We start from the raw sequence: 24485 nt of genomic DNA on the forward strand, positions 1-24485 counted from the left end.
CTTTATTCCCAAGTTAAAAAAAAATACAGCTTGTCTTAATCTCAGTTTTACAAAGCTAAAATTATGAACGTAAAATGAACTTAACTGGGATATTTCTGTTGATTATCCTTAAATTTAAACCGTAGTATTTTGGGGGGAAAATGGTATCCCTATGAGGCTTACATTTATTGAATTCTCTTTTGTGTCCTATTCTTTTTTTCCTTTCCTTTTTCTTTTAGCTTTACTTTTTATTATGGAATAGTTCTGACATACAAAAAATAGACAATTACCAACATTTTATCAATCTTGTTTCATCTCTTTTCTTCCATTTTTTGTTGTCACTTAGGAAAATTTTTAAATAAATTCCACATCACATATCATTATGTGGGATTTTTTACTCATAAAAAATGCTTTTGCAATCACCTAAAGTTCTTATTAAATAATTTAAAATTTGGAGAAAAAAAAGGAAAAATCACTCATATTTTTTAAATCTGAAGAAATGACAGTATGTTTTTATTTTGAAATAGTTTACAGGGATCCCTGGGTGGCGCAGCGGTTTGGCGCCTGCCTTTGGCCCAGGGCGCGATCCTGGAGACCCGGGATCGAATCCCACGTCGGGCTCCCGGTACATGGAGCCTGCTTCTCCCTCTGCCTGTGTCTCTGCCTCTCTCTCTCTCTCTCTCTCTCTCTCTCTCTCGCTCTCTGTGTGACTATCATAAATAAATAAAAATTAAAAAAAATGTATAAAAAAAAGAAATAGTTTACATATAATAAAGTGACAGATCTTAAGAATTGAGTTCAATAAAATTTTAAATTGCATATATCTGTATCACTCAAAATAATACTGGACATTTTCATGACTCCAGAAAGTTCCCTTTGCTCCTTTTTCTGATGAACCATTCTGATATCTCTCACCATTAATTTGCTTTTGAACTTCATATACATGGAATCAATGTGTATTCTTTTTTTTTTTTAAGTTTTTATTTATTAGAGCATGAGCAGGGGTGGGGGCAGAGAGAGGGGGAGAAGCAGACTCTGTGGAGCACAGAGCCAGCCTGTGCAGGGCTCCATCCCAGGACCCTGAGATCATGACCTGAGCCTAAGGCAGATGCTTAACTGAACAACCCAGGTACCCCTAGTGTATATACTTTTGTACTTTGCTGCTTTTATTCAGTATAATGGTTTGAGATTTATCGGTATTATTGTGTGTACTAGTAGTTTGTTCCTCTTTATTGCTAAGTAGAATTCTACTCTGTGCATATACTACAGATTGTTGGTTTGTTTTTAAATGGAATGCTGCATTAATTTGTGTGTTATCTTTGCACAACGTCCAGGCTAATCTCTGTATTGTTCCAAATTTAGAATATGTGCTGCACCAGATTGTTTATTCCTGCTCTTGTTGACAGACATTTGCACTATGTCCTGTGTTTGGCTGCCCAAATTCAGCTGCTATGAACAACTTGTACACGTCTTTTTGTGGACATATATTTTTCTCTTCCTTGAGGAAATACTTAGGGAAGTAATTGCTGTGTCTGAGTGCACAATTCTGTTTAACCTTAGTTTTTGAAAGAATTATCCAAAGTGACTGAATAGTTTTATACTTTTGCAAGGAATGTAGGAGAGTTTCAGTTGCCCCACATTCTCACTAACATTTGAAACTTTTTATTTTAACGGTTATAGTCAGTGAGGTATAAGGATGTGTTTAAGGTGATGTACAGAAAAACTTTTGAAAGGGACTAAATTTTTACTAACATACATTCACCTCTTTTTCAGAGTATGCTTATAGACGTGAAGTCACAGAGGCTGTTGGTCTTCCGAGTATTCCTGTTCATCCAATTGGATACGATGATGCACAGAAACTCCTGGAGTAAGTTTGTAAGAAGCAAACAGATGGCTGTTTGAGTATTTTCCTTTACTGGCAGTCTTCAACTATTGGCAATATTCAACATCTGAATATTTTGTCAGTATTCAGAAATGCTGAAATTCCCTTAGATGGTAGAACCTACAATTTTATCACCATTTTAAAGAATAGTGGTTCTGTTCTGGAATTTGCATTACATAGTGGTATCCAATGTGTGTCATGAAAATGAGACTTTCACTTCTCCAACTGCCCAGGGCATGAGTGATCTGTGGCTCGAGCTACTGTGCTTTGAAATCCACCACCCTGTTTGTGTAAAGGCCATGCTTCCCAAAGGTGTTCCCAACCAATGATTGGTTGCAGCAGGAACATTAAAATAGGCCCATTACTGGAAGGCACAGAGCTCCTCTCATGGGAGACTTTGGTTCAGGATACCACAGCAGGCTTGCCCAGCTCGATGCCACCACCCACCACCCTTTTCTTCCTTCCCTTTCTCCTTTACCCTACATGAGACCTGTATTGCAGTCTGTTGGCTTTATCATCCTTGCCTCCCCACTCCCCCTAAACCCTCACTATTTCTCTCACAGGCTTTTCCCCTAAGAAATCTCTTACTCATCTAATCCTCATGTTGGTTACGACTTGGGTAACCTCAGATAATACACTGTGAAAGCAATCCCATTTTATTTCCACCTCTATTCCTCTTCCCCCTCTGCTTTCCTGACATTTGAACCCTCCCCCTCTCCTGCCCAGCATTCTCCCATCTGCATGTCCCTTCTTGTCCAGTCTCCTTTGGAAAGGAGAGAGGATGTCTTCTCTGTCAGTAGAATTGTGAGGGAAGCGTCTGGCTTGTTAGTAACTTTTCTTATTTGAGTTTAAAGTATTCTTAATCATTTTACTCCAGCCTCCATAAGAAGCCTTTTTTTTTTAAGATTTTCTTTATTTATTCATGAGAGACAGAGAGAGAGAGAGAGAGAGAGAGGCAGAGACAAAGGCAGAATGAGAAGCAGGCTCCCCATGGGGAGCCCAATGTGGGACTTGATCCCAGGACGTGGGATCATGACCTGAGTGGAAGGCAGACGCTCAACCACTGAGCCACCCAGGTGCCCCCTCCATAAGAAGACTTTTTATATATTTTTTTTATTTTTTAAGACTTTTTATGACCTAATTCAATGCCCTCCTTTTACAGTTTAGGAAGCTGACATTCAGAGAAGTGGAGGGATCTGTCCCATTTAATGGCAGATTAAGGAATAGCACCTTGGTCTCTTATTTTTGGGCTCTTAGCATTACCACATGGGTTAGAATTCAGGATCCAGGCACAACCTTTGAGGGTGTCATGGACTACGTGTATGTTTAAGCATCTTTATAAATAAAGTCTAAATATTCATGATATTTAAAAGATAAAGTGATTGTAACATTATTTATAGTAGTGAAAAACTACAAATAACACAAATCTTCAATAATTGGTAAGTAGCCAAATACATCACTGGCTGTGATAGTGCATGGAGCCATTAAAATATATGTTGTATGAGAATGTTTAGAGATATGGAAACACATTTATGCTACTAAGTGAAAATAGCAGATTTATCTATATATCTAGATACATACAGATATGTCTAAAGATAGATATTAAGTTTTTAGAGAGAGAGAGTGATCTCAATTATGCAAAAGTTTTCTTTAAAAATGAACCTGTAATATCTTTGTAAGTAGAAATGGAATGCATGGAGGGAAAGAAGGAAAGATCATATGGAATCGACTTGAGGTATATTTAATTATGTCTACCATTTGACTGCTCTGATTAACTAGGTCAGCGTCGGCTATGTCCTAAATGGGTGCTAGAATTACATGATTGGAAAAAAATCACAAATGCAGTTTACCTCTAATGTATTTAAGTCAGCTTCTTTAAGCTGTCTTGTAAATGTAATCACTATTAGTAACATAACTTCTATGGAAAAGTGCATTGTGCATTGAAAACACCATAATTAAAAATGAACTTTAGAAGCACAATTTACTTGGAAGTAGGAGATGATCTTTATATGTTAAAAGCAGGAAAACAACTTCGATTTCTTTAAAAAAAATTATTTTTTGTAATTTCAACACTGCCATGGGGCTCAAACTCACAAACCCGAGATGGAGAGTTGTATGCTCCACCAACTGAGCCAGCTGGGAGCCCCTTCTATTTCATCTTCCATACTTTCTAAGATATTGTGAAATATTCTATACGACTAGAATTTAGTCTTATAAATTTTTTTCAAAGAACATATAATTTGTTTATGAAATTCACTGCGCAGATTTACTTCCTTTGTACATTGGCACACTTAAGTGAGGAGCATGCTCCTAGTCCTTGACAGTCAATTCCCAGATGCCCACAAACGATTAGCCATTTCGCAGTAGGTATTAATTAGAAAAGATGGTGTTCTACAAGTTGGATACATCATAAAATGGAAGTTTCTTTTTTTTTAAGATTTTATTTATTTATTCATGAGAGACACACAGAAAGAGGCAGAGACATAGGCAGAGGGAGAAGCAGGCTTTTTGCAGGAAGCCTGATGTGGGACTTGATCTCTGGACCCGAGATCAGGCCCTGAGCCGAAGGCAGATGCTGAACCACTGAGCCACTCAGGCATCCGAAAATGGAAGTTTCTTAATAAATACGTGAGAAGATGAAGAGAGATGTAAGTCATATAATGGCCCAAGAATGCTGAGAATTTCAATAAAAAGTTGATGAGATGTGAGTTTTAGTAAAGTAAAATCACATTTACTTGGGGGGAGAGGGATTCCTATCTATACAGAAGGGAATGTGATTATATGGTTTTTATTTGCCTCCCTAGGTAACTACTAGGATTATGATAGCAACACCAACAATGATGACAATAATAATAGCATCTGTCAGACTATTATTTTTCAATTTTGTTAATCTGGTCAAAGAATCAACTTTTGGTGTCATGGATTTTTTCTATTTGTTCCTCTATTCTGTATTTAATTATTTTTGTTACAGTCTTTATTATTTTCTTTCTTATGCTGGATACAAGTTTGGTCTGCCTTTATTGTTCAGTTTTTTAAGGTAGAAGACTTGTTTATTGATTTAATGTCTTTCTACTTCTTAAATATGGATGTTTACAGCTATACATTTCTCTCTAAGCACTGCTTTAGCTGCATCCCCTAAGTTTTGATATGTTATGTCTTCATTTTCATTCATTACCAAGTATTTTCTAATTAGTCTTGTGATTTTTTTCTTTCACCTGTTGGGTATTTAAGAGACAGCTGTCTGATTTACATATATTTGCATATTTCCACAATTCCATCTGTTACTGATTGCCAATTTTTTTTTGTGGTTGGATTAATAAACAGATTATATAATTAATAAAAAGGTTACATGATCTCAGCCATTTAAATTTATTTAGACTCATTTCGCAGCCTAATATATAGTCTATTCTGACTGAATGTTCCATGTGCATTTGAGAAGAACATGTATTCAGTTATTGACAGAGTGTTCCATATGTACCACATGACATTTCTGGCTTGCCAGCTTCTTTAGCTCCAAATCTGGGGTAGATAAGCCAAAAAGGAAACTGAGGGAACTCACCACTGTCTTTTTTTGTATCCTGAGGTCTCAAGCTAGTTTTGTTCTATTCTCTCCTCCCTTCAGAACCTAATGTTTGTTTTCTATGTCCATATGGTCCAGAGAATTTAGTTGTACTTAGCAGGAAGAATAGGGTAAAGCACATATCCATCTTTCCAGAAGCAGTCTTTTCCTTCTCAAGCTTCTGTCATGGTACCCTAATCATATTATACCCCAGCCAAAACAATCACCATGCCTGACACTTGCTCTATACTTTTCTGCATCTGTACCTCTTTATAAAATACTTTGTATCTGGAATGCTTGTCATATCATCTTCCATGCCCAGATCTTAGCACATCCCTTAAAATTCAAACAAATAAAACTTCTAGAAAGTTGTTCATGATCCCACAAGCTAAATCTAGCTTTCTTTTTTCTATATTACTTAGAACTTGCTCTATCATTTGTCTTACTTTGTTTTATATCATAGTTGGCTTTATATGTATCTTCTAATTAACTTTTGACTAAACTCCTTGGTAGAACCACCATGTCACATACATATTTGTGTTCCTTAGTGGGTATAACACATTATCTTGAGCATTGTAGACAAAAAAATCTTTGCAAATGGAACAATAAAAATAAATTTGCTAAAAAGATATAGATTTTATTTTATTTATTTTTAAAGATTTTTATTTATTTATTCATGAGAGACACACACAGAGAGAGCGAGAGAGAGGCAGAGACACAGGCAGAGGGAGAAGCAGGCTCCATGCAGGGAGCCTGATGTGGGACTCGATCCTGGGACCCCAGGATCACACCCTGGGCTGAAGGCAGACACTAAACTGCTGAGCCACCCAGGGATCCCCAAGACATAGATTTTAAATGCAATAATGTTTATACATATTTATTGAGCATCTACTATCAAATCTTTTCAGAGACATTTTCAAAATTTACTTGTATTTCCTGAATTTTTTGTGATTTGAAAGTTTAATATTCAACTTTTTAATTTTCTTAGAATCTATGTTTTATTTATAGAGCGAGTAAGTATCTAAAGAAGTTTGTATCTCTATTATCTCCACATCTTTTGACTAATATGTCTATTCTCCATAGATGTGTGATATTTCCTAAATTGATACATTAGATTCTTACATACAGCTATTATATTCTGTTCCAGTCATCTGCTTACTTCTCCTTGTGGGGCACTATAATTTCATCTCTTTATTTTATTATTTTGTGGGACTCTGGACTATTACCTTCCTTATGTTATAATACACAATTGACTTTAATTCATGATGAATTTACCTTCTTTTGTTTTTCATATTTTTATTTTGAAAAGGAAATACATTTACACAGTTCAAAATTCAGAAGAGTATACAGTAAAAGGTTTCTGTCTTTACCCATTCACACCAAAAGCCATTAGCATTGTTAACCTACAATATATCATTATAGTATTATTTAATGTATAGTCAAGGATAGGTATATTTTTCTTCACTTGTGTTCTGCAATATTTTTGCATATTTAATAGTTTGCTGTTTTGACTGATTATGCTTTCTACCAATGTAAAATGCCTCTTGCTGTTACTTGATGCTCTTTATGTGAAATTTTATTATCAATTTATTATAAGTTTATGTGAAATTTTATTAAAACAAATTTTATATAGTATGTTACTTGAAAATATTGTTAGCCAAGCTCCTTAGTGAGAGAGGGAAAAAAAGTAAGCATTTACTCTCTGATAGAGCATTTTAAAACAGAATATTACTTACAATTAGTTTTCTATGCGAAGATAACCTAATCAATTGTTTTAACATTATGTGTGCAGTAGATTCTAGGTCAAGTAGAACTAATCACATTTCCTCAAATAGGCAGGCAGGGAACAGCAGTTGTGTGTAGGCACAGAACAAAGGAGGAGGTGCAGAGCGTGCTCCACTGTAAAGCCTAGGGTGCGTGGGGGTTTATGATGACAGATCATAAAAGATAGGTTGATCTTGCCATGCTCTTAATTTCCCCTTGAACCACATTCCTTTATTTGCTGCAATTTTGCAAGGGTACATTTGGTTTCTGTGCCCAAATCACGAAAAAGTCCATCAGTGCTCTTAACAGAGTAAAGGCAGATACGTTGTAGTATACCACAAGAATCCCTTTGTTCCATAAACAGTATCATATTATATTCCTCAGTCACCTGCTGAGAAGTAACTGGGGTTAGTGGCATAGACTGGCTGGTCTGCCTGAATCCTTTTACCGTTTTAAATTACAAAAGAAAAAAACATGAAACTTTTAGGACCTGTTGATTGAAGTGAAATCTTTTCCTTTGCTCTTCTTTGCTCCCTAATAGATACCTGTGAAAGCACTTTGTAATAGATGACAATATGGGGATATATTGATCAGTGGGGAAATGACAAAATAGAAAATCCTAGGCTTTGACATCAGAGCTCTTCCTCAGAGAGTGCCCTGGAAAGAACTTTTAAACTGGCTTTCTGTTAGAAGCTGGAAACGCAAAGTCTGGATTCTTAGCAAATATTTAACCCTCAGCTATACCTCATACCAGCAGCACAACTTAAGGCCTGTTACCTATCTCTCTAAGCCTCATGCCTCGTATCTTTGAAATGAGAGTAATAGTAGCTCCCACCTCATAAGAGTCGCAGTAAGGGGTAAATGGCATTTCCCTGACTCATGGAAGCTGTTACAAGCTGGCACTCAAGAAAGCAAGCTTATTGACCTTTTAACTGTTAGCTCCAGAGTTTTCCTCCAGCTAATAATACTTTGTGTTCAATAGGAAAATGGGCGGGGCAGCACCACCAGACAGCAGCTGGAAAGGAGGTCTCCGAGTGCCCTACAATGTCGGACCTGGCTTCACTGGAAACTCTTCTACACAGTTAAGAGACTATTTTTATTGCAACTTCCTTTCAGGGGAGAAAAACTTTCTCAAAAAAAAAAAAAAAAAGAAAAGAAAAAACAATTATAGGCGATAACTGGAAAAGTACTATATATCTAGTACCAGCAGGAAACAAAACCATAGATTTTAGAGGGGAATACAGTTACGTCATTAGTATTGCACAGCTGGACAACGGAATTCTTGCATTGTGTACATTTAGAAACTTAAGGTTAAACAAAATTGTGAGTGGCAGTGTTAACCAGTGTTTTCAGAATGTGTCCTCTATTTCTGCATTAGAAAAGTCAAGATGCACATCCATTCTAACAACAAAGTGACAAGAATATACAATGTGATTGGAACTCTCCGAGGAGCAGTAGAACCAGGTAAATTAATCATTTGTTCAGCAAATATTGATTGAGCAGTTCTTCTGAGCCAGGTACTGCTCTGAGCTCTGGGAATGTAGGGTAATGAAGCACAGCAATTCTTACTTGATGGAATTTACATAAACACAAGATACATGAATATGAGGTGATTTTGTATTGTGATAAATGTTGTGAAGAAAAGTAAATGTAGGGCTGGGTTGGTTAGATGCCCAGGATTAGTTAATGTTGAGCTGTGCATGCTTCAATGAAAGGATCAAGGGGGAGGAAGGTCAGGGAGAGATCATTTTTAGGTATTTTCTCTGAGCTTTCTGGATTTGTTTACCACATATTTTGCTTGAGGAAATATCTTCATGATAGCTACAAGCATCTATATAAAAGAAAGCACTCAGAAAATTAAGGTAAACTTGGGGTTCCTGGGTGGCTCAGTCAGTTAAGCATCCCACTCTTATTTCGGCTCACGTCTTGATCTCAGGGGCATGAGATCAAGCCCCAAGTTGGGCTCCAGGGTCAACTTAAGATTTTCTCTCTCCCTCTGCCCCTGCCCTCCAAACCCCACTCATGTGTGCTCATTCTCTAAAAAAAAAAAAAAAAAAGAAAGAAAAAAAAAAAAGAAAGAAAAAGAAAATTAAGTTAACCTTGAATTAATGGATCCTTTACAGAATTTTCCTTTACATTGAAGTTAATGAGATATATAGACACATGATTTCCACAGAATTTCAGATGACCTACAGGTTCATACATTTTATAAATAGCCTTACTTCATTATGTTTTGATCCCTTAGAAATTATGGTTATAAATGTTACCAACAGGCATATGGTTAAATCACATATTTTTCTTAGAAGCAGTCATTGCTTTCTCTCAGGAACAAAGAATATTGGTATACTTTCAGTGAGTATGAAATAACATATAAAAGGCAATTCACTGAATCTTTCCAAGTACCTCTTTTTGCTGGCTCTGTATTAGTCATGAGGGATAGAGGGATAAAATGAAGACATGGAGATATGGACAAAAAGCCATATGTTCAAGTGTGGTAACTGCTTTGCAAGATATAATAGTATTGCTCTGAGAGCTGGATATTTGAAGCAATTCTGTCCCCAATAGAAGCTACTAAAGAGTTACAGAGCAGGGAAACTGTTGAGCAATACCTTGAAAATTGACTAGAAGGAGTAGAAGTGGAGAACTTACTATGTGACTACTATGCTCTCCCACTCTGAAAATACTGGAAGCAAAGTGATATGTAGGTAAGAGAGGAGTAACAGAGAATTATAAAGAGGTGGATAGAATAATTTCTGTCCTTCTATACTTATCAGTACTTACATACTTATGATTACTTCATAAACTGAAGTATACCCTTGCTTATCACATTCATGTTTTCTTCATACATCAGTATCAGAACAAAATAGTATATTTACACAAATCTTCAGGAACCTTGGTATCTTTCTTTGAGTCGTGAGTGCTCTGTGTTTAGATACTCTTGAGTCATTTGCAGTTTGCTCTGTTATTGACCTGGAATGACAAGTAATTTTGCAATGATGCTTTCTAGACAGATATGTCATTCTTGGAGGTCACCGTGACTCATGGGTGTTTGGTGGTATTGACCCTCAGAGCGGAGCAGCTGTTGTTCATGAAATTGTGAGGAGTTTTGGAACACTGAAAAAAGAAGGTAATATAAAGAGAAAGTAAAAATATTAACCTCTCTGAATCTCAGGCTATAGTCCTCTGTAAAGTGTGTAGAATTACCACCTTCTCACAAGATTGTGTGCAGGGTCACCTGAGAGGGTATGTGCAAAGTATACCATCTTCGTAGCATCAATTACTTAGTAATACATACTAGCATAGAACAGCTTTCAATAACTAGTGGCTATCTTATCAAGTGGGTTAGTTAACTATACTGTTTCTTTATTTTTGATTATTTATAGAGTAATGTTTACATTATTGATATTCATAAAATCATAATCTGAAATAAAGGAATTCGCTTGTTAGGGGTCACTCTTAACAACAGAGAAGGTGGAGATGGGTTTCTTCACAGGAGAGGACAAGCCAAAATTATGTCATAGGCTAACGTGTCCTGATCAGGGAACTGTGAGCAGAGGTTCCCTGGGCCCTTCTTGCCTCACTTGCCTCATGAGGTCAAGTGTACCACGTAAGTGAGGAGATGGACGGTTTCTCAGAAGAGTACTGGTCTCGCTGGCTAGCAGGATTCTCAAAAGCTTGACGTTTGCATTCCCTCACCCTCAGCCATGGTTTGCTCTACCAAGATTTAGGTTTATACTCCTAGCACCATTGCTCCAATCATTTTAGAATCTTCCTATGAAAACAAAGATAAAATTTAGTTCAAATGGCTGCTTTTTAAACATAAATACACATTGAAAGAGGAAAATCCACTCTGTTTACTGACCTGCAAATGAGGGTTTGGGGCTGGAAATGTGATCCATGTTTTTTTAGCAACAATAAAAACAGTGGCAAAAATATGTTAAGTTTGAATGGTAGTTGTTTTCTCAGAGAACCATTGTTTCCATATGTTATCTATTTTGAACTCCTAGCAACTAGGGAGAACTTTACTTAGCTATTTCTGTTCTCATTTCACAAATAAGCTAATCAAGGTTTATAGAATACAGTTGTGTAGCTAATATGTTGTGTAGCTAGTGTGTGGCAGAGTCAGAGAACCAGGGTTTAAACTCAAATTTCTGGCTGCCAGTCCATGAAACTGTGTCTCTCTTTAAAGCAAAATGTAAAGGGGCTCTATTCTTTTTTCCCCACAGCTCTCTTACATTTTAAGAACACAGAATTATGAAGGCTTGAGTCTACATAGCTCACGAATTCGCTAGCGTTTAATATTAGTGCAAAAACTGTCACGATTTTGTAATAAGATTCCCTCTGATGAGTACAAAACATCACGGTGACAATGATAGCATGCCAAAAGAATGCAGTGATCAGGAATAACAGCTTATAGGAAGTTTGAGTAATACCATGAACAAACTTGGCAAAAATAAAATACTGGACTCAGCTGTAGGGATAAACATTTTTACTGAGCACAAATGAGCTATTTACTGAAATAATGACAAGTTTTTGGAGCACGTACAAAGTGCTGCATTTGTAAACATGACTCCATGCAATCTTCCCAAAAATCAGTAGTATTTTCATCTTTACTTTGCTACTCCTGGCATACAGATGAAGGAAAGATCACTTCCTCTTGGTCATACTGCTAGTAAGTGAAAGAACTGGGAATTGCAATTTGATTTTTCCTTAACTCCAAGGTCAGTGTTTATAACTCACAGCCATATCATCTCCTTGTTGAGTGATGCTGAATTATTGTAGCAGCCACAGATATTGGTACTGCTAACTGAGCTGCTGTTGATGAATTCTGTCAGAGAATGGAGTGAAATCACACAACCAGCTGACATTGAACAATTGTGCGATGCCAGAACGTGGAAGAGCTGTAAGGAATTTTCTCTCAGTCCTATCTGCTCTCAGAACACAGACCACATCTAGCACTTTCTTCTTTCACTCTGGACAGCTGCCGAGCCCAGATGGGTGCCTGTGTGTATCCAATCATTATACACCAATTAGAATATTATGACCTCACAGAATTTTTGCTATGTCTACATTTTCCCCCTTTTCAGTGCAAATGTCCTCCTTTGTATTGACCGATCAGCTTTAAAATCTCATGAAAGGAAGTTATATAAGTAAAAATGCTCACCACAGTTCACCTTTCCTAAACAACCAGTGAAGTTTTAGTGTTGTTTTTCTGTTGAGTTTTTACAATGTCTTAGATATATTATACATTTTTCCAGCATTTATGTGTATACACATATATTTTAGGATGGAGACCTAGAAGAACAATTTTGTTTGCAAGCTGGGATGCAGAAGAATTTGGGCTTCTTGGTTCTACTGAGTGGGCAGAGGTTAGTTGATAATTTGCTACAATATAAATTTTCATAATAACAAGGCAGTTAGGACTTAATTCTCAAGGATGTAAAAATAACAAGTGATTTCAGAGAGAACATATTCAGACTTTTTTTCCAAAATCTGAAACAACACCCGTTGTTCAAAAATGACAATCTCTTTGTATTAGAGAACTGTTTTGTTTGAACTTTTGAAGCCACTTAATGTCTAATGTCAATTGTCAAAATAATTTATCTTCACTTTCTGGGAGTGTGATAGTAAATAAGTAATTTCACTAGAAACCAAACAGAAAATTAAATAACACGTTTCTATTGCCCTTTCCAAATTAGCTCCAAAGCTAAACACATTAAAATACCCCCCTTGAGCCTATATAGTAAGGTATACCTTTCACATTTATGTTTCCTCTATGACTGACTCTAAATTAGATCGTGGTAAAAATGAGGAAGAGAGTCACACTGCAGGATATTTGATAGGCCCCTTTAAAAGTAATTTTACCTCTACACAGAAGACATGATACACAAATCAAATGGTAACCACAAATCAGAAACCAGTAGTAGACATGCAAAAAATAAAGAGAAAGGAATCTAAGTATGTCACTAGAGAAAGCCAACTAACCATGAAAGAAGAGAGCCAAGGAAGAAAAGAACAGAGGAACAACAAAAACAACCATGAGACAAGTGACAAAATGGCAATAAGTACACATTTGTTAATAATCGCTTGGAATGTAAGTGGACTAAGTCTTCCAATCAAAAGACAGTGATGGAGTGGACCAAAAAACAAGACCCATCTACATGCTGCCTACAAGAGACTCATTTTAGACTTAGAGACCCATGCAGACTGAAAGTGAGGGTATGAAGAAGCACTTATGCAAATGGATATGAAAAGAAACCTGGTGTAGCAATACTTATATTGGACAAAACAAACTTTAAAACAAAGACTGTAACAAGAGGCAAAGAAGGACACTGCATAATCATAAAAGAAATAATCCAACAAGAAGATATAATGATTCTAAATATATATGAAACCAACATGGGAGCACCCAGATATATAAAGCAGTTAATAACAAATATAAAGGAACTGATAGAAATACAATAACTAGTAGGAGACTTTGACACCCCATTTACATCAATGGCTATATTATCCAAACAGAAGATCAAAAAGGAAATAGTGCTTTTGAATGACACTTTGGACTAGATGGATCTAATAGATATATTCAGAACATTCCATCCTAAAGCAGTAGAATACACATTCTTTTCAAGGGTACATGGAACATTCTCCAGAAAAGATCATATATTAGGCCACAAAATAAGCCTCAACAAATTAAAAAAGATTGAAGTCATACCATGCTTCTTTACTGACCACAACACTAGGAAACTAAAAGTCAACCATAAAAAAAAAAAAAAAAAAAAACAAATGGAAAGACCACAGATACACAGATTAAATAACATAATACTAAACTACTAAACAATAAATGGGTCAACCAAGAAATGAAAGAAGAAATTGAAAAATACATGGAGACAAATGAAAATGAAAACAATATGGTCCGAAATCTTTGAGATGCAGCAAAAGTAGTCCTAAGAGGGAAGACTATAGCAATACAGGCCTATCTCAAGAAACAAGAAAAATTTCAAATAAACAACCTAACTTTACATCTAAAGAAGCAAGAAAAAAGAAGAACAAACAAAACCCCAAGTTAGTAGAAGGAAGGGAATAATAAAGATTAGAGCATAAATAAACAAAATACAAAATAGAAAAATAATACAACAGATCAATGAAACCAGGAGCTGCTTCTTTGAAAAGATAACAAATTGATAGTTTTAGCTTTATAAAGCTAAAGAGTTTATAAAGCTGATAAAAGTTTAGCTAAACTCATAAAAATAGGACTTATATAAAATCAGAAATGAAAGAAAAATAACACCACCACAGAAACACAAAGGATTATAATGAAAAGTTGTATGTGCCAACAAACTGGACAACCTAGAAGAAATGGATACATTCTTAGAAACATGTAATTTACCAAAACTGAATCAGGAAGAAACAGGAAATTTGAATAGACCAGTTACCAGCAATGAAATTGAACCAGTAATCAAAAAGTTCCTGACAAACAAAAGTCCAGGACTGGATGGTTTCACAGGTGAGTTCTATAAAAAAGTTAAAGAATTAATACATATTATTTTCAAACTAATTTAAAAAAAACAGAAGAAGAGGAAAGAAAGCTTCCAAATTCATCCCATGATACCAACAGTACCCTGATACCAAGATCAGATAAAGACACGACACAAAAAGAGGACTACAAGCCAATATCTCTGATGAACATAGATGCAAAAATCCTCAACTGAATCCAACATACCTTAAAGATTCATTCACTACAATTAAGTGTGATTTAATCCTTGTGTGGTTCAATATTTGCAAACCAATCAATATGATACATCACATCAGCAAGAGAAAGCTTAAAAACCATATAATCATTTCAATAGATGCAGAAAAAGCTTTTGACAAAGTACTATGTCCATTCATGATGAAAACCTTCAACAAAGTAGGTTTAGAGGGAACATACCTCCACATAATAAAGGCCATATATGAAAATCCACAGCTGACATCATATGCTATAGTGAAAATCTGAGAGCTTTTCCCCCTACGGTCAGGACAAGACAGGGATGTCCACTTTCACCACTTTTATTCAACATAGTACTGGAAGTCCTAGCCACAGCAATCAGACAAAAGAAAGGAATAAAAGGCATCCAGATTGGTAAGGAAGAAGCAAAACTTTCACTATTTGCAGATGGCATGATACTACATATATAGGAAACTCTAAATTCCACCAAAAACTACTAGAATTTATAAGTTGCGGGATACACAATCAGTAAGGCTGTGGGATACAAAATCAGTATGCAGAAATCTGTTGCATTTCTGTACACTAATAGTGAAGGAGCAGAAAGAGAAATTAACAAAACAATCCCATTTACAATTGTTCCACAGATAACAAAATCCTAGGAATTAACTTAACCATAGAGATGAAAGACTTGTATTCTGGAAACTTTAAAATATTGATTAAATAAAAAAATTGAAGATGATGCAAACAAATGGAAAGAGATTCTATGCTCATGGATTCAGAGAGAAAATATTGTTAAAATGTCCATACTACCCAAAGCAATCTATAGAGTTAATGCAAATCCTACCCAAATATCAACAGCATTTTTCATATAACTAAAACAAACAATCCTAAAATTTGTGTGGGACCTCAAAAGGCCCCAGATAGCCAAAGCAATTAAAAAGAAAAACAAAGCTGCAAGTATCAGGGCCTAAATGTGAGACCTGAAACCATAAAAATCCTAAAAGAGAGCATAGGAGCATAGGCAGTACTTTCTCTGACTTTGCCATAGCAGCATTTCTCTAGATATACCTTCTGAGGCAAGGGAAACAGAAGCAAAAATATTGAGATTACATCAAAATAAAAACCTTCTGAACAACAAAGGAAACAAAGAACAGTACTGAAAGCATACTGAGTGGGAGAAGATATTTGCAAATGACTTATCTGATGAAGGGTTAGTATCCAAAATATATAAAGAATTGATACAACTCAACACAAAAAATAATGTTTAAAAAATGGGATCTCTGGGTGGCACAGCGGTTTAGCGCCTGCCTTTGGCCCAGGGCGCGATCCTGGAGACCCGGGATCGAATCCCACGTCGGGCTCCCGGTGCATGGAGCCTGCTTCTCCCTCTGCCTGTGTCTCTGCCTCTCTCTGTGTGTGACTATCATAAATAAATAAAAATTAAAAAAAAAATGACCAGAAGACATGGACAGACATTTCCCCAAGAAGGTATATGGATGACCAACGGACATATGAAAAAATGCTCAACATCACCCATCATCAGGGAAATGGAAATCAGAACCACATGAGGTATCACCTCACACCTGTCAGAATGGCTAAAATAAAAAACAAGAGTGTTGGTGATATGTGGAAAAAAGGAACCTTTCTGCTATTGGTGGGAATGCAAACTGCTGCAGCCACTGTGGAAGGCAGTATGAAAATTCCTCAAAAAATTAAAAATAGAATTACTATATGATCCAGTCATTGCACTACTGGGCAGTTACTGAAAGAATATGAAGAACATTAATTCCAAAAGATATATGCACCTCTATGTTTATAGCAGCATTATTTACAATAGCCAAATTATGGAAGCAGCCTGAGTGTCCATCAGTAGATGAATGGATAAAAAAGATGTGACTATGTGACATACACACACACACACACACACACACACACGTATATTTCAATATATATATATTTCAACCATAATCTTGCCATTTGCAACAACGTGGATAGATCTAGAGAGTATAATGCTAAGCGAAATAAGTCGGTCAGAGAATGACAAATACCCATATAATTTCACTTGTATGTAGAATTTAAGAAACAACCAAAGGGGGAAGAAAGAGACAAACCAAGAAATAGGCTGTTAACTATAGAGAACAAACAATGGTCACCAGAGGGCAGGTGGGTGAGGGATGAGTGAAATAGGTGAAGAGGATTAAGAGTACGCTTTTCATGATGAATATTTAGGTAATGTATAGAATTGTTGAATCACTATTATACACCTGAAACTAATATAACTCTATATGTTAGCTATACTGGATTTAAAATTTATAGTGCATATATTTAAACTTGCATATATTGGCTTTGTGGAACAGAAGCATTAGCTATAAATGTATGCAAAGTTAATGTTTATCTCATTAACTTCCAATCATGCTGTAAAACTTACTTGGCTTCTATTGTATACTCCAGGTAGTATAAGAAGCTGTGTAAACTTCAATTTTCTTTGGTGGGTGGTGGGTGGTGGTGGGGTGGGTCGGTAAGGTAATGTTCCTGAAGATAGGAAAGATTTATGGTGGCATCAGAAAGAGCCTAAATATTTTGAGATTTGTCTCTTTCAAATTATTTTAACCACCGAGAGTTGTAGATTTTTTCCACTTTCTTTCTTACTGTCAGGACACTTAGGAAATTACATGTTTTGGAGATTCAAAATCCATTTGATAGCTCAAAAAAAACTGGCTACACTTTTTGTATTTTAAAATTGTGCAGGGATCCCTGGGTGGCGCAGCGGTTTAGCTCCTGCCTTTGGCCCAGGGCGCGATCCTGGAGACCCGGGATCGAATCCCACGTCGGGCTCCCGGTGCATGGAGCCTGCTTCTCCCTCTGCCTGTGTCTCTGCCTCTCTCTCTCTCTCTGTGACTATCATAAATTAAAAAAAAAAAAAAAAAAAAAAAAAAGTGCAATGATCAGCCATGACCAGTAGGTGGTGCCATCCTACAGAAGAACTTCATGCTTCACATATTTTTAACCCATAAATTTGAAATTGTTCATTCCCTGAGAATCAGGCAAGATTCTCTGCTTAAATAAAGAGATGCTCATGGGTGGGGGGAGCACCTGGGTAGCTCAGTTGGTTAAATGTCCCACTCTTGAACTCAGCTTCAGGTCTTTATCTTGGAGTCATGAGTTCAAGCCCCATGTTGGGCTTCACTGGGCTTGGAGCCTACTTAAGAGAGAGATATTCATAGGAAGATTTCCACTAAAAGGGTTTCTTTCTTAGGTCATTCATGTTTGCTAAGAGAATTTCTTAAAGGATAAACCATGGCATGGCTAAGGAATCAATTCCTTTTCTATTTACCGTATTAAGAATATGGGCAGAGTCATCTTAAATTTTAGTCTTAAAAATGTCATAATTATTTCATAGAATAATATTTATTGAAATTCTTTCAAACAAGCTCTGTTCTGAGAATCTTATATATCGATTTTGTGGTCAGCTTAATTCAGAAATCTGCACACAGCAAATGTAGATGTACATTGTTTTAGGGGAAGGTTATGGTATATGTTTATGATTTTCTTTCTTTTTTTATTATAGGAGAATTCCAGAGTCCTTCAAGAGCGCGGTGTGGCCTATATTAATGCTGATTCTTCTATAGAAGGTAAATAATATCGGTCTCATGGGAAAATATGTGATCATGTTAGTAGCAGCCCCTTAATTCATAAAGAATGCACTAGCAAGGAAGGCAAATCCATTACATGTGGTTAGGGGGTCAGCTACTGTGGGTCTGGCTGCTGCCCTTGCCTTCCAGTGGCTGTGAGCCTGAGTGCAAATTTGGGAAAGCAGCTGTCTTGGATTTACTTCGTCTGGCAGATTACCTTGTCTGTGCTAGGGATCGTAAATACCTGTTAAATGGATAAGGAAATCCTAGAACTAAAGATGTCTAGTTAAATGAATAAGTGAATCACAGAACTAAAGATTTGTATGGTTTTAGAATGGGGTAGCAAAAAAGTATAGTTTAAATATAATCCTGGTTTCATCACACCATGCATATCATATGCATATTGATTTTGGAAAAAATACTGATGTCCATGTGTTTTTTTTCCTTAAAATTTTTTCCCAAATTCAATGAATAGTTACTGAGCACTTCTCTATGCAGCGTACTTTCCAGTATTTCAAAGGAATCAGGTTGGGGGCATCTGGGTGGCTCAGTCGATTAAGCATTTGCCTTCAGTTCAGGTCATGATCCCAGGGTCCCTGCTAGCAGGGAGCCTGCTTCTCCCTCAACCGCCCTCTCCCACATGTGTTCTCTCTCTCTCTGTCAAATAAATAAATAAAATCTTAAAAAAAAAAAAAAGGAATTAGAGGTCAGGGTCTTGCACTTAGGAGTTTGTGGCTCAGTCCCAGTGATAAATCAGCCTAGGATTCTAATAATATGCAAGGACTGTGAAAGGCTATAATCAGAATGGTCTGGGAGTTCAAAGGAGAGAATAGTAGGAGGTTTGGGAAAGACTTGAGAAATGTTATAGACACTTGAGACTGCCCTTTTAACAATGGATTTGCTTCTGATAAGCAGAGATTTGAACGAAAGGACATCATGTTTCCAAGATCAAGCAGTCCTTTGTCCTACTGTCTGCACCCACTTGTCTTTCTGTTCTCAATCGTGTGCAATTCCCTGCCGGGGCAGCTGCTGTTCTCGGTCTTCAGATGGGTGTTCAACACACATGCTACCTGTTTAATTCTTATCCTGACAGCCTTCCCTGAAATGTTACTATTCTTGGGAAGCCCTGTCTGCAGCACTCCTCACCACCACGACTAAACAACTATTCGCTTCACACACTATGTCTGTTACTAGGCTGTATTCTTCAGCCGGGAGCAGGATCTTCATAACTGGTGGCTTCCTAATGGCTTGTTAAAGAAACAGGTGTTGCACAGATGCAGCAAATGAATGAGTCCATGAACACAGGGTGGACTTTTAGAATCTTCCTCTTAGCATATTCATAAACTTTCTGTATCACAATAATTGAGGCCTTGCATTTTGATGGAGGCATGTTGGCGTGTACATTTCTTCTTCGTCCACACGTCTCAGTTACATTGTCCCTGAAGGTAGCTCACACAGTGTGTTTCAGCCATCCTGCCCTACGTCCTCTTCTTACGTTCATGGTGAAGGGGCTGTCCTTCCTATGGCATTGCCGCTTCCCAGTTGTGTGACCTCAGGTTGTCACTTACTTCCCTCCCGTGTCTCAGTTTTCTCGCCTCTATGTAGAGTTACCAAGAGCACATGTATCTCTAAACCTCTTTTTGGGCAAAAGAAGTTAATATTTGCCAAACTCCCAAACTTGTGTCTTGCACAGAGTAAAAGTTCAAAACTACTAGCTTTGAACTATTATCCTTACTTAGAAACACATAAAAGGATGAAACACCTTTACTACACAGAGTAAATACTTAACCATGTATTTTTCAAAAGTAGAATAATGTTGTCTTTATTGCTAGTGTTGTTTGTAAGATTTGACTTTTAATATATGCTTTTAAATCATTGGAATTTGCTGATTATGTCACTTCCTGCCTTAAAATGCTGCTTTGTTTCTTCATCATTTTCAGGATCAAGAGCACCTGACCCTATGTTATTCGATAGCTAGGACACCACTTACCTTACTTTGTTTTATATTTAAAATTTTGTTAAATATTCATCTTTAAAATAACACAATAAGTTGTATATTGCCTTTCTCATGCTAAAGGCAAAATTTATAAAACAAGCAAAAACCTTCACTAATGTAACTCTCAGACTCCGCTTTCTCTAAAAAGGCACTACTGCTCTCGGTTTGGAATGTCTCCATCACACTGACATTTACATAAAGAATTTAGCTCACACAGACAATCAGTGGTGTTGAAGGCACTATCTTAAATGCTTCACATGTAAAGATTTATTTAATACAATAATCCTGTGAAGGAGGTATTTTATCATCTCCCTTGTGTAGAAGAGGAAACTGCCAACTCAGAGAGATTAAGTAGCTTTCCCGAGGTCACACAGCTAGCAAAGGACTGAGCTGAGACTCAAATCTAGCTGGTCAACTTTATCCTTCTAACCACAGTATTCTGTTGCCTCTCACTACCGTATACGGGTTTTCATTACATATTACATGCTATGTGGTTCTGCATCTCCCCTTTTCCATTCAACAGCATGTTACAGAAAACTTTCCATGTCAGTATATATATAGATTTATTTCACTTGAAAATAAAACTTTTGCAGTGTTCAGCAGAGCAATTTAGGTCTCGAATTTCCAGCTGATGGTCATATTGCATCAATTTGTTGCAGTAAATATCTTTTGTGTTGGCCTGCCTTGCCTTTCCTATACAAGTGGAGACCTACAATACCATTGTTTGGTCATGGTACATGTGCATTACCCCATAATACATGCAGCCAGACTACCCCTCTGACTCTCTGGTTTGTACTCTTACTAGCTCTTTATCTGTTTTAAAAACTGCAGTGGCTAAATTTGTGCATATTTATTCTTCCAGTTGCATTTTAGAACCAGCCTGTCAAATTCCATGAACAGTTCTGCTGGGGTATTTTCCTTATTTTTAAAGCCTCAACTTTCCTGTTCTCAGACATGGATCTTAAACTTTGAGATAAGAGTTGCTGGCAATTCTTTGGGTACATAATGTACTTTTATATTTCTGGGCATTTGTACAAACTATTCCTTGATGAAGTTGTCTTGACTTGCCCTTCCCCAGGTCCCTATTGTGTTGCAGCCTCCACTCCCTGTGCTCCTACAACTTCCTGAGGGCACCTCTCCTGGCTCATTCACATGACTCTCAAACTCATTAGACAGAATTCCTGACGAATGGGAATACCATCTCTGCTCTCTATTCAGAATAGCTGGACAGCATCTGCCTTGTAAATGAGTTTTTAAAAAAGATTTTATTTTATGTGAGAGAGAGCTTGCACACAGGCAGGGAGAGGGGCAGTGGGGGAGAGAGAAAGAGAGCATCTCATGCCAACTCCAAACTGAACATGGAGCCCAGTGTGGGGCTTGATTTTAGGACCCTGAGATCATGAACTGAGCCAAAATCAAGAGTCAGAGACTTAACAGACTGAGCCACCCAGTTGCTCCCACAAATGCATTTTTACAACAAATATTTATTGGGTAAATGCTAATGGTCAGGACTGTGCTAAGCCCTGGAGATAGGGCAGCAAATAAAAGAGAACACCTGTTCCCATGGAACTTCTAGTCTGGTGGGAGGATGGAAAACAAAGCAAATATTTAACATGTTTGGTAGATAACCAATGACAAAAATAAGCCAAGGTCAAAAGAGAGTGCCTAGGATAAAGTGAAGACTGGGTGCTCTTCTAGGTAGAGTGTTCGGGGAAACCTCTCAGAATACATGACATTTGACTAGAAGAGTTTTAAGTCATGCAGATATAATGCAGAACTACTGTTCCAGGATGAGGGAACTGTAGGTGCAAAGCCCCTGAGCAGAAAACAGAAAACTTTTCTGAGCAGGAAGAGTCTGCTTGGGCAGAGTGAGAGGTGAAGATTTGGAGTGGTGATGGGTTGTTTCTTGCATGGAACTGGGGACCATGGTGAGCATATGCCTTTTATTGAGTAATGAGTTGGAGAGCTTTGACTGAACTTGGGTTTTAAATGGATCCTTCTGGATACAGTTAGCATTCATCTTTAATGAAAGAATAAAGTAAATAAAATAAAAAGCCGTTCCCTCTTTATCTTTTAGGAAACTATACTTTGAGAGTCGATTGCACCCCACTGATGTACAGCTTGGTATACAACCTAACAAAGGAGGTAAAAATAATCACATATAATTACAGAAAGTTTGAGTTCTACAAATGATGTAGTACCACTGAAGTACCGTTATTGAGGTACCTTTATCATGTTAAGCATGCATTGTTCTATAACTTGTCCTTTTATCATATGGCAAATATTCCATCTAATAAATGCCAGAGAACATTACATCTAATAAACTGTTTACACATATGACCCCATTTCTCCCAACTATACTGGAGCAGCCTTGGGATAACATTGTATCTACTATCCCCACTGGAAATCAAGAAAACTGAGATCAAAAAGCATTAGCCACCTGAATCACACAACTGGTGCGGTAGCCAAACCAGGACTTGGTCCTGTGGTTTAACTCCTTAATTTTAAAACTGGTTTATCCTCCTTCATATAATGATACCGGTTAGCCCAGGATGCAGGAAGAGTTCGTTTCTAAGTGATTGAGGAGTTTGTGTAACAACACCAACTGCTGACTCCAGGGTCAAACTGATTTGGGGCAGAGACTAGGTGAGACCATGTACCCCCCTTCCTGACTTCCGGCCTTGAGCTGCAATCCACTGAGCCCCACTAAAATGGGCTGACCACTGAAGTCTCTTAATAATTCTGACAACAGCACAAAATCTTGAACCTTCTGGAGAGATAGTGTCTGAATTCCTACAGGACTGACAGGCAACTCATTACTTCTCTTGTCCTGCCCCCTGGGCCTAATGTTCATCATAATGAAGAAGTTGCATGGCAGATTTTTGTTGTTACTGCTAATTATCTGATTTGAACTGGAAAGGGAAAAAAAAAAAGACTTGCCTATTTGATAGAATTACCAATTGAAGTATAATTACCAAGAAAAACACAATTATTTCCCTTCAGATAGGGATTTTCAGTAAGACCAGTTATCACCAACCTTTGGTTTCAAAAGCAATGAATGTAATCTTATAATTTAGTTTCTTCTCTAGGAATAGAAAAAAATTAATTTGAAAAAAAAATCTATTCATGTCATTACTGAAGAGCTGCATCATTTGCCTGCAGCCTTAACAATTTCCATGAAATGTCTAAAAATTTAAGTAACTGAAACAGGGAATTTAAGAGAGTTTTCACCATTCATGTAATTTAAGGTAAAGGCTAAAGAAGCTTGGCAGTTTTATTTGTTTACTGGATGGTTTGGTGGCACCCAGGGGCAATTGCAAAAACACAGCGCTCTAGGTCAGATTTGAAATTATGTGATGCTTGACAGTTTTGGGGGTTTGTTTTATTCTGTCTTGTTTGTTTGGGGAGAGTGATTCATAGCATTTTACATTTTAGTGATAAACTGAGAATTTAGTAATATATTTCTACACTATTCTAAATTTGCATTTCTTAGGATAAATGGAGCAAGCAGTACTGTCCCTTATATCAAAATTTTGTGTAAATCTATAAGCTTGACTGAAATTATTTTGTTGCTTATTTATTCATATTTTGCAAATTTGGATGTTAATAATGTAATTTCTATGAACATAATTTCTGATTCTTTCCTCATGCTTATGCAAATTTATTTGTATTCCCATAGACCTTTGCATATACCTGTAGTACAGCCCCCAGTACATTGAATTCCACATTTTTACTTGGAGTTTGCCTTAGCAGAGTTTGTAATGTGTCTTCTTGTATCTCTGGCATTTACAAAAAGTTTTAAACTACATAAGTACTCTATAATTTTTTTTAAATTTCTATAAAAATTTAAAAATTTGTTGAAAAATAGAACATAGGACTTTCATTAAATTTAAAATAAAAACATTGGATACCATATAATGTATAATAAATAACTTGTGAATAGTGATAAACATTAATTAAACTTTAGT

At 36.7% G+C, this 24485-nt stretch overlaps 1 protein-coding gene across 1 annotated transcript in view; it reads left to right on the forward strand.

Moving 5' to 3' along the window:
• Window positions 1–24485, forward strand: part of FOLH1 (folate hydrolase 1) — a 65849-nt gene that overhangs the window by 26509 nt on the left and 14855 nt on the right. Inside the window, exons 7-13 of the mRNA XM_055320837.1 lie at window positions 1753–1846; window positions 8167–8265; window positions 8563–8648; window positions 10192–10311; window positions 12471–12553; window positions 18458–18521; window positions 22595–22662. Coding sequence (XP_055176812.1) covers window positions 1753–1846; window positions 8167–8265; window positions 8563–8648; window positions 10192–10311; window positions 12471–12553; window positions 18458–18521; window positions 22595–22662 — 614 coding nt within the window. The remainder of the gene's footprint in view (window positions 1–1752; window positions 1847–8166; window positions 8266–8562; window positions 8649–10191; window positions 10312–12470; window positions 12554–18457; window positions 18522–22594; window positions 22663–24485) is intronic.

Source organism: Nyctereutes procyonoides, unplaced genomic scaffold (genome assembly GCF_905146905.1).
Source record: "Nyctereutes procyonoides isolate TBG_1078 unplaced genomic scaffold, NYPRO_anot_genome, whole genome shotgun sequence".
Classification (NCBI taxonomy): domain Eukaryota; kingdom Metazoa; phylum Chordata; class Mammalia; order Carnivora; family Canidae; genus Nyctereutes; species Nyctereutes procyonoides.